This window comes from Gigantopelta aegis, chromosome 12, assembly GCF_016097555.1.
Source record: "Gigantopelta aegis isolate Gae_Host chromosome 12, Gae_host_genome, whole genome shotgun sequence".
Lineage (NCBI taxonomy): Eukaryota > Metazoa > Mollusca > Gastropoda > Neomphalida > Peltospiridae > Gigantopelta > Gigantopelta aegis.
In genome coordinates, this window is record NC_054710.1 from 11062701 (window position 1) to 11074908 (window position 12208).

General features: G+C 40.1%; 1 protein-coding gene across 1 annotated transcript in view; it reads right to left on the minus strand.

Annotated features, from left to right (window-relative positions):
* The window catches only part of LOC121386473 (sortilin-related receptor-like), a 91586-nt gene that overhangs the window by 9253 nt on the left and 70125 nt on the right, over positions 1-12208 (minus strand). Inside the window, exons 24-26 of the mRNA XM_041517388.1 lie at positions 10518-10621; positions 7533-7722; positions 3558-3664 (exon numbers count right to left, since the gene is read on the minus strand). Of these exons, the coding sequence (XP_041373322.1) occupies positions 3558-3664; positions 7533-7722; positions 10518-10621 (401 nt within the window). The remainder of the gene's footprint in view (positions 1-3557; positions 3665-7532; positions 7723-10517; positions 10622-12208) is intronic.

The following is a 12208-nucleotide window of genomic DNA, read 5'->3' on the forward strand; positions in this document are numbered from 1 at the left end:
AGTTCTTGTTACTGGACACGTACACCATGTAACCCTGAAACAAAGAACACAACACACTTTATTAAGCAAGTTCTTCTTACTGGACACATACACCATAAAACAAAGAACACAACACACTTTATTAAGCAAGTTCTTGTTACTGGACACGTACACCATGTAACCCTGAAACAAAGAACACAACACACTTTATTAAGCAAGTTCTTCTTACTGTACACACATACACACTTTATTGCAAGTTCTTGTTACTGGACACGTACAAGAAACACACAACACACTTTATTAAGCAAGTTCTTGTTACTGGACACGTACACCATGTAACCCTGAAACAAAGAACACAACACACTTTATTAAGCAAGTTCTTCTTACTGGACACATACACCCTGAAGCAAAGAACACAACACACTTTATTAAGCAAGTTCTTGTTACTGGACATGTACACCATGTAACCCTGAAGCAAAGAACACAACACACTTTATTAAGCAAGTTCTTCTTACTGGACACATACACCCTGAAGCAAAGAACACAACACACTTTATTAAGCAAGTTCTTGTTACTGGACACATACACCATAAAACAAAGAACACAACACACTTTATTAAGCAAGTTCTTGTTACTGGAGTGGTACACCATTATAGTCAAAAGGTTACGCTTTGAGTTAGGGTCTCCACGAGTACTCAGGCATGGGCTGAGTAAGGACTCAAGTACCCGTACAAGTGCGTAGCCCAGTGGAAAAGTGCTCACTTGATGTGTGGTCAGTCTGGGATCGATCCCAATCGGTGGGGCCCATTGGGCTATTTCTCGTCACAGCCAGTGCACCATGACTGGTATATCAAAAGTATGTGCTATCCTGTCTATGGGATGGTGCATATAAAAGATCCCTTGCTGCTAATCGAAAAGAGTAGCCCAAGAAGTGGCAACAGCGGTTTTCATCTCTCAATATCTGTGTGTTCCTTAACCATATGTCCGATGTCATATAATAGTAAATAAAATGTGTTGAGTGCGTTGTTGAATAAAACATTTCCTTCCCATACAAGTGAGACAGTGTAGAGCATTAACTTCAGCAGTAACTAATCAGTAATACAAGTAACACAATAATTATATGATCATGTGCTAGTTTCTCTTTTTAATCTGGCCGTCCGTCATCCATAATAGTAAATAAAATGTGTTGAGTGCGTTCATCCATCCATCACAATACTGAACATATCAAACCAGTTTCTAAATGCAATACAATAGCATGATTTGGCATTCATGTTCAGTGCTGGAAATAAGTTAAAGTTTGTTTTGTTTAACGACACCACTAGAGCACTATTTTTTTTTATTAATCATCGACTATTGAATGTCAAACATATGGTCATTTTGACACAGTCATAGAGAGGAAACCCGCTACAGTTTTCCATTAGTAGCAAGGGACCTTTTATATGCACCATCCCACAGACAGCATAGCACATACCACGGCCTTTGATATACTAGTCGTGGTGCACTGGCTGGAAAGAGAAATAGCCCAATGGGGCCCACCGAAAGATGTATAATGTTATTTTACTGTATTCCTTTGTCTCATTATCATCTAGTGTAAGTGTCGGGTACTCGGGTGCAGGTCGAGTTTAGTCTCATTATCATCTAGTGTAAGTGTCGGGTACTCGGGTCCAGGTCGAGTTTGGTCTCATTATCATCTAGCGTAAGTGTCGGGTACTCGGGTCCAGGTCGAGTTTGGTCTCATTATCATCTAGTGTAAGTGTCGGGTACTCGGGTCCAGGTCGAGTTTGGTCTCATTATCATCTAGTGTAAGTGTCGGGTACTCGGGTCCAGGTCGAGTTTGGTCTCATTATCATCTAGCGTAAGTGTCGGGTACTCGGGTCCAGGTCGAGTTTGGTCTCATTATCATCTAGTGTAAGTGTCGGGTACTCGGGTCCAGGTCGAGTTTGGTCTCATTATCATCTAGTGTAAGTGTCGGGTACTCGGGTCCAGGTCGAGTTTGGTCTCATTATCATCTAGCGTAAGTGTCGGGTACTCGGGTCCAGGTCGAGTTTGGTCTCATTATCATCTAGCGTAAGTGTCGGGTACTCGGGTCCAGGTCGAGTTTGGTCTCATTATCATCTAGCGTAAGTGTCGGGTACTCGGGTCCAGGTCGAGTTTGGTCTCATTATCATCTAGTGTAAGTGTCGGGTACTCGGGTCAAGGTCGAGTTTGGTCTCATTATCATCTAGTGTAAGTGTCGGGTACTCGGGTCAAGGTCGAGTTTGGTCTATTATCATCTAGTGTAAGTGTCGGGTACTCGGGTCCAGGTAGAGTTTGGTCTCATTATCATCTAGTGTCAGTGTCGGGTACTCGGGTCCAGGTCGAGTTTGGTCTCATTATCATCTAGTGTAAGTGTCGGGTACTCGGGTCCAGGTCGAGTTTGGTCTCATTATCATCTAGTGTCAGTGTCGGGTACTCGGGTCCGGGTCGAGTTTCGTCTCATGATCATCTAGTGTAAGTGTCGGGTACTCGGGTCCAGGTCGAGTTTGGTCTCATTATCATCTAGTGTAAGTGTCGGGTACTCGGGTCCAGGTCGAGTTTAGTCTCATTATCATCTAGCGTAAGTGTCGGGTACTCGGGTCCAGGTCGAGTTTGGTCTCATTATCATCTAGCGTAAGTGTCGGGTACTCGGGTCCAGGTCGAGTTTGGTCTCATTATCATCTAGCGTAAGTGTCGGGTACTCGGGTCCAGGTCGAGTTTGGTCTCATTATCATCTAGCGTAAGTGTCGGGTACTCGGGTCCAGGTCGAGTTTGGTCTCATTATCATCTAGCGTAAGTGTCGGGTACTCGGGTCCAGGTCGAGTTTGGTCTCATTATCATCTAGCGTAAGTGTCGGGTACTCGGGTCCAGGTCGAGTTTGGTCTCATTATCATCTAGCGTAAGTGTCGGGTACTCGGGTCCAGGTCGAGTTTGGTCTCATTATCATCTAGTGTAAGTGTCGGGTACTCGGGTCCAGGTCGAGTTTGGTCTCATTATCATCTAGTGTAAGTGTCGGGTACTCGGGGTCCAGGTCGAGTTTGGTCTCATTATCATCTAGTGTAAGTGTCGGGTACTCGGGTCCAGGTCGAGTTTGGTCCTTTGAAGGAAGGAAATGTTTTATTTAACAACACACTCAACACATTTTATTTACGGTTATATGGGGTCGCACATATGGTTAAGGACCACACAGATATTGAAAGAGAAAATCCGCTGTCGCCACTTCATGTGCTACTCTTTTCAATTAGCAGCAAGGGATCTTTTATATGCACCATCCCACAGAAAGGATAACACATACCACGACCTTTGATATACCAGTCGTGGTGCACTGGCTGGAGCGAGAAATAGCCCAATGGGCCCACTGACGAAGATCGATCCCAGACCGACCACGCATCAAGCGAACGCTTTACCACTGGGCTATGTCCCGCTCTTTGTCACTTTGAGTACTCAAGTCCAATATTTTGAGCAGGTATTAGAAAAACAAACAAACAAACACACACTCAATACATAATATATACTAAAAAAATAAAAAAATTTTTTTTTTTTTTTTAAAAAAAATCACTTACGTGGAATAAGTTTTTAGGCGGCTGGTCCTTCGGGTTTGGTTCCCACTGCAGCAGCATCTTGTCATTATATGGGAACATATCGAGGTTCAGTGGCTCGGGGTAAGGGGCTAGAAGAGACCAAAAAAAATAAAATAATAATAATAATAAAAATAACACACATTCTGAGAGTGCAGCTACGGAACCCATTTCATTTTTCATTTCAACTTATTCTCGTGCTTATATCCAATTAAGGTTCAAGCACGCTGTCCGGGGTACACACCTCAGCTATCTGGGTTGTCTGTCCTGGACAGTGGGTTAGTTGTTAATTGTTAGTGAGAGAGAAGAGGGTGTATAGTGGCCTTACACCTACCCACTGAGTTGTTAAAACTCGCTCTGGTGTGCGAAGCCGATACCGGGCTGTGAACCCTGTACCTACCAGCCGTATGGACATATGGCTTAACCATGATGCCACCGAGGCCGGTTTAGGAACCGAACAATTTTTCGTATCTCCTATGTTTTAGGGCCATAACTCTATCAAAAATGGGTAAATTGCCATGAAAGTCAAACATGATCTGTAACAATACATGATAAAGTTATACACAAAACGTCAGCCAATATTTGAAGACATTCTCAGGTACATATGGGAAAGAGCTACATTTTGTATCCCATGAAAGAAAGCTATGTAAGATATTTTTTTTCTCTCAGCCTCAAGTATATGGGACAGAGCTAGCCTATGAAAGAAGTTTCTATCTTACAAGTTACATGGGATACATGACATCGGTAATATATGACATCATATTACTGCGAGATGATGATGTGAGGTCATAAAAACCTGCATTATAAAAGTTCTCTTGTTAATTTGTAGCGTTAAATTGTATTTACTGTCAGAGGGGCACTTTGTACCAACACTACTACATAAAGAGCTGGGTGGTATACCATATATACCGTTTAACCCTTTCCGACTATGGAACGGGAAATCCTGTTAAAAAAAAATCCCATTGTGTTTTTCAGTTTGTATTTACCACCAAATTTGTCACAGGTTGACATGGGCAATAGAGGCAGTGCTAACAACAACATCCTGTAGAAGTGTTACATGGTTTGCCGTGAGAATGTGCTCATTTGTTGGGAACTTTTCAGCCTATTTGGTATAAGTGTTCTGTTAACTACAATGGCGACATCCATTTTCTATAATACGACCTTCACGGAAAATTACCGCGATAGTGATGTTTTATCGTAATGTAACAGTGATAATACCAATGGAATTCCACTAGCCGCTGAAATACTATCACGAATTCAAGATGACATACCACTTTCGAGATTTGCACGTGGTCGGAACATTTTTCTAAATGGTTTATTCATTTACACATTTTCATAGAAATTTGTTATGTTTTTATAACCAGTGATTTTGTTCAATATACCTCTATATGTGTATAATAATGAGCTCCTTATCATAGAAAATTGATTTACGTTTACAAATATGCTTGAACCAGTCTTCTACTATGAATAATAAATAAGTTATCATCAAAAAAACATCTGTAAATATATCCTTTGTTTAACTCTCAAATATATCAATTCCTGGGGCACTTTGAAGACAATGGGTTAACGAGTCTGAAAGGGTTAATATCAATATCATGTCAATACCAATTTACCGCACCGAGTAAATTTCAAAATACCAAAATTTTGGTACTGAAAAATGTTACCCGCCATTTAGTAAATATATCTGATGAATGCAAAATGGCTGAAAAGAAGAGAAAGAGATGAGGGCCTTGTGTATGGAATTTAATTTTTTGTAGATGAAATTAGCGGGTGAGACTTAACTCGGGCATGCATTTAAGTCAAGAGTATACTGAAAATACAGCTCAGTATCGGTATTGTATCAATACCGAATACCATACTTATACCGAGGTGAATCACCCCCAAAATACCAATAGCGAACGTGAGATTTCAATACCGCCCAGCTCTAACTACATATAGTGGAAAATAAAAAAGTGTGTTTAGTTTAATGACATCACATGGATTACATACACAAGAAGATGAACATCTATGTATTTTACTTCCTTTTATTATCTCTTCTTTCCTTTTTGTGGTAACGTATATAGAGGATATTATATGAGTGTCCATGACAGACGATGTTTACGACACGAGTGTCGTAAACGTTGTCTGTCATGGACACGAATGTAATATTCTGTTTATTACCGACACGATTTAATTTTCGTTGCAAATGAGGTTACTGAGTGCCCCGTGTTTATCTTTTGTGACGCGGGAGCAATTGTTTATTTTTTTAATGTTCCTGTGTCCTGATATCTGCATAATTTCAGTGGGTGGCACATTTGTACTGATTAACTTTTGTATAAATAATTAATAATGTTCAAACAAACAAAAATTCAATAGCAATTTTGCATTGGCATTTTCCCAGCACCCTGAAAATGGGAACGTCATGTACCCAGTTTCGTGTTACTGTAAAGTGATGTCATTGGAATACTGACGTCATTCAAATTCAAAATTAGCTGGAATGTCGTATCAGCCAACTAGAAAGAAATGTACTCTTACAACAGCCAATCATTAAACGACAATGCCAGGAGGACATACGATTTAGTTATGACATAAGAGGGAAATCGTACGATAAATATGACCCTCGTTATGCTGTACCTCGTAGGTAATAAATGTATATATTACTGTCATAATATATTATTTGTATTCTTGCATATTGTGTATCCTTTAACTTTAAAGGGACATTCCTGAGTTTGCTGCAATGTTTAAGATGTTATCGACTAATAGAGATTTTTTAACAATTGTAATTACATATCGAATATATTTTTATGCATAATGTATTACTGGCTGTATATTAAACGTGTTTCTGATTGTTCTAATATTTGTACTAGGTTAAATTTCATTATATTTCCTAAAATATATTTTTTAGTACGTACAAAATTATTTGAAAACAAAATCCAGTTTGAGCTTCTTACAAATATTAAGACGACCAGAAACACATTAAATATACAGGCAATGATATTATATACAAGAAAATATATTTAATAATAATAATATGTAAGTTTAATCTCAGAAATATTTTATTAGTCGGAAACATCTTACAATGCAGTAAACTCAGGAATGTCCCTTTAATGTAAGGTACTGATACCAGGGCCCTTAGCCCTGGCATTAATATATTTCTTTTCTGGGGATAATAAACTTTGAGAGAGAAAAAAAAAAAAAAAAAAAAAAAAAAAAAATCAAGGTCTAACACTAATACATTTATACATGTATCTAAAAACAAAAGTTAATAAACAATTTTGGCAGAAAGTTGCCGCATGTTGTACTACTTTGACAGATAAACTCAAGTTAAAACTTAAAGTTTGTTTTATTAACAACACCACTAGAGCACACTGATTAATCAATCATCGGCTATTGGATGTCAAACGTTTGATAATTCTGACACATACACGTAGTCATCAGAGGAAACCGGCCTCGGTGGCGTCATGGCAGGCCATCGGTCTACAGGCTGGTAGGTACTGGGTTCGGATCCCAGTCGAGGTATGGGATTTTTAATTCAGATACCGACTCCAAACCCTGAGTGAGTGCTCCGCAAGGCTCAATGGGTAGGTGTAAACCACTTGCACCGACCAGTGATCCATAACTGGTTCAACAAAGGCCATGGTTTGTGCTATCCTGCCTGTGGGAAGCGCAAATAAAAGATCCCTTGCTGCCTGTCGTAAAAGAGTAGCCTATGTGGCAACAGCGGGTTTCCTCTCCAAATCTGTGTGGTCCTTAACCATATGTCTAACGCCATATAACTGTAAATAAAATGTGTTGAGTGCGTCGTTAAATAAAACATTTCTTTCTTTCATCAGAGGAAACCCACTACATTTTTTGCCAATGCAGCAGGGGATCTTTTAAATGCACTTTCCCCACAGACAGAAAAGCATGTACATACCACAGCCTTTGACCAGTGGTGGCAGAGCACCTTCAAGTAACAATAATGTTGTTGTAAAAACTCACGTATCGGTATGGTCAGGTTTGAGGAATATCTGGAAAACTTGATCCACGTTCTGATGGCCACGCTGTACGAAGCTCCACGGGTCAGATGGGTGAGTTTGTAACTCTGACGCCCTTTGTCGCTGGTTTTCGGAACTCGCTGCATGTACGGCCCTTTCTGTGATCCCACCTCCAACGTCTTAATCACGTAGTCCTCAAAACAGAAAAGTTAAAATGTTTTGTTACCGCAACATGCACTCGTAACAAGGAAAATAAAAATTGTGATTTCTCACTGAGAAATTATCATGCATTGGTTTAACGTACACTACTATTGGATGATTTGATGCCAACAAACCAATCACCTTGTCGGTACTAAATATGACGCCAACACGATTTGGCAAAGCACACACAATGATGTCATGTAGTTTAAAGCGTTTGCATTTACGTCTTTCTGGTTTCAGAGTTAAACTTGTAATAAAATGGTAGTTTAATTCAATTTATTAGAGACTTTTTTTAACCGAATATATGGAACTTTGGGTTTTGAAAATTATCTGTGAACCGTGAATAAAATACAAAGTTAAAGCAATACCCAACACAGTAAAGTAGTTTACGTGGTTTTTATATACATGGACGTGTAGCGATGTAGGCTATATCGAAAATAAAGGCTTTAAAAATCCCCAAATAGCTGGGATAATAAATAGAATAACAAACTCGATACCAGTTATTATGAAATTTATGTCCCTCGTGAAATAATTTTCACTTGTCACTCGCTAAAGCTCGTGACAAATGAAAATTATTTAACTCGAGACATAAATTTCATAATAACTGGTAACTCATTTATTATCCTCTATTTGTTTAATGACAACACTAGATCATATTACTTAATCAATTATCTTTGGGGCAGTTAATTGGAAACAGGGTAACTGTAAATAAGAATTAAAAAAACCCAAAAACCCACCAATCATCAGCTATTGGATTTAAACATATTCGGCCAGATTTACAAAGCTGTTTATTTCTCCTATCCCTAGCCATGCAAGACAGGCCCATTCCATGACGTCAGCCCATGCGAGACAGACCCATTCCATGACGTCAGCCCATGCGAGACAGACCCATTCCATGACGTCAGCCCATGCGAGACAGACCCATTCCATGACGTCAGCCCATGCGGAATAAATCTGTCTTGCATGGGCTATGACGTCATTGAATTTAACATGGGGAGTATTACGGCGTTGGTAATATATGATGTCATATCAATGCGAGTTGGTTAGTTTTAGATCGACATTTTGTTATTAAAACCTTCATTATAAAAGCTATCTTGCTAATATGTAGTATTAAATTATATTTAACACATGAAACAGACACGGCAAATTTATGATAAAACGGTCAAATAAAGAAGTTACTTTTTTTGCCATTTGTAAAATAATGGTTTATTTATCGAATGAATGGTAAATTAAAAGACTCCATCATATGCGGTCATGTTGGATAGAAAAAGTACACCCTCAGTAATAGAAATTTCGACCCTGGTACTCTGCAAGCCTCGTCCCAGGACGAAATTTCCACCACCTCAGGTGTACTTTTTCTGTCCCACATGACCTCATATGATGGGAGTCTGTTAGTCGTACATGCTTGTAACTCTGTTCGTTTACAATGCTTAAACACAGTGTTCGAGATTGACGGTATCCCGATATCCTGGGGATACCAGAATTTAATTTTGGATACCAGACTTCAAGAACCCAGTACCCCACCGGGATACCATATAATACTAAATTCTCAGGTGGGATACCAGATTTTGAAATGTTAGTATCCAACTGGGATACTGCCCCAAAATGTTTAATCTCGAACACTGAAACAGCTTAGCTGCATCTAAGAAAAACAGGTTTCGTAATTTGGCCCTAGGTTAGTATGACATGTAGTCTTCAGGGGAAACCCGCTACATTTTTCCCAATGCAGCAAGAGATCTTTTATACTCACCATCCCAAAGACAGGATAGCACATATCACGGCCTTTGATACACCAGTCGTGGTGCACTGGCTGGAATGAGATATAACCCAAATGGCCCAATGACGGGAGACCGATAGCAAATCAAGTTACGTCTCACCACTTGGGCTACGTCACCCCACCCTCCACCCCCCCCAGTGTTAACAAAGGCCAACTACTGTAGAATACTTTATTTTCGCGGGATAAAATTTTCGCGATTTAATGAAAATGGGTCAATTCGCGAACATTTATTTTCGCGAATCTCCCAACCCCCATCAGTAAAAAAACGAAGTACAGATGTCAATAATTTTGTTTTAAAAACGGAACATAGTTTTGCTGGTTGTTACGCTAATCTGTAGAACTAATCCTATATGTAGGCTACACACGAGTGCTATACAAATAAAACAATAGTTTTCCTGCTTTAACCAATCAAGACTTTATTGTTTACAGAAAGTGCTTACCGCGTACAGTTTTTCTTAATCCTTATAATTGTTATAAAAACAAAAACCGAAAACAAACGAAACGAAATTTGAAGGCACAAGCTACTAGTACTCAGTAACTTAAGTTTGATTGAAACAATATTTATTGCCGTCTAAATACTAGTTCAAAACGGTTTGTGATTGGCTAACAGGCCAAAAATAAAAATAAAATTATGAAACATCTGAACATAGCCCAGTCCGAATTTTTTCACTTCCACATTTTTAATATACTGTGATAATGCATGTTTACTTCCGTCGTTGAACACGTGTAAACTCTGTCCGATGAACTGATCGCTAGCACATGCGAAGGAAAACAGCATAAAACTTTTTGTGTTTTGTAGTTTGTTCCGTGACAGGAGGGAGCACCGCTTTGTTACTACTAGCCTCGTACATCGGAAACTAATATGGTATAGTTGAACGAGACTACATTTTTAAAAAAAATTGTCGGCCTTTATAAAAAGTTTATTTTCGCGTGGAATATATTTTCACGAATTTCATTCACACGCGAAAATAAATTCCACGAGAAAATAAAGTATTATACAGTATAACATACCACATGCAGTGCCTCGTGGTCGCAAGGAGGGTCCCAGGAGAGAGTCCCGGAGGTTAGGTCGTCCAGCAGATGGAACTTGATGTGTTTCGGTGCTGCTTTAGGATCTGGAGAAGAAAAAAGAAGGAAATGTTGTATTTAACGACGCACTCAACACATTTTATTTATGGTCATATGGCGTTGGACATATGGTTAAGGACCACACAGATATTGACAGAGGAAGGAAGGAAATGTTTTATTTAACGATGCACTCCACACATTTTATTTACAATTATATGGCATTGGACATATGGTTAAGAACCATACAGATATTGAGAGAAGAAACCCACTGTCGTCACTTCATGGATTACTTTTTTCGATCAGCAGCAAGGGACCTTTTATATGCACCATCCCACAGACATGATAGTACATACCACAGCCTTTGTTACACCAGTCATGGAGCACTGGCTCGAACGAGAAATAGCTCAATGGGCCCACTGACGGGGATCGATCCTAGATCGATCGCACATCAGGCGAGCGCTGTACCACTGAGCTATGTCCCACCCCGGAGAGGAAGAAGGAAGCACTCACAGAGTAGTCATCAGAGAAACCGGCCTCGGTGGCATCGTGGTTATGCCATCGGTCTACAGGCTGATAGGTAATGGGTTCGGATCCCAGTCGAGGCATGGGATTTTTAATCCAGATACCGACTCCAAACCCTGAGTGAGTGCTCCGCAATGCTCAATGGGTAGGTGTAAACCACTTGCACCGACCAGTGATTGGTTACTGGGCCCAACTTCAAATAACTCTGCCAAAAATGTCTGAACAGACAGATAGACAGACGGACGGACGGACGGACAGACGGAGGGAGACGAAAGCTATACTCCCTTCTGGTTGGACTAGCAGGGCACAATGGAAAGTAAATTAAAACTGTTCTTATACCGTCACTGGTTTCCTAGGTAACGGGATCTGACAGAGGGCACTATGGGAAGTATTATTCACATGGTTCAACATTAAACTTGCTTAGGCAATGCAAGAATCCCCGACACTTGTTTCGTAAAATCTGTACGACACACAAGCTCGTATAAGAATCTCTGTATGTACCTTCGCTTGTTTCCAGGGTAACAGGCTTTGACAGTGGATACCATGGGAATTAAAATTTAAAAAATCTTACCTTTGCTTGTTTCCAGGGTAACGGGATCGGACAGCGGGCAGTATGGGGAGTAAATTAAAACTGTTCTTACCTTCGTTTGTTTCCAGGGTAACGGGATCAGACAACAGGCAGTATGGGGAGTAAATTAAAACTGTTCTTACCTTCGTTTGTTTCCAGGGTAACGGGATCAGACAACAGGCACTATGGGGAGTAAATTAAAACTGTTCTTACCTTCGTTTGTTTCCAGGGTAACGGGATCAGACAACAGGCACTATGGGGAGTAAATTAAAACTGTTCTTACCTTTGCTTGTTTCCAGGGTAACGGGACTGGACAGCGGGCACTATGGGGAGTAAATTAAAACTGTTCTTACCTTCGTTTGTTTCCAGGGTAACGGGACTGGACAGCGGGCAGTATGGGGAGTAAATTAAAACTGTTCTTACCTTTGCTCGTTTCCAGGGTAACGGGACTGGACAGCGGGCACTATGGGGAGTAAATTAAAACTGTTCTTACCTTCGTTTGTTTCCAGGGTAACGGGACTGGACAGCGGGCAGTATGGGGAGT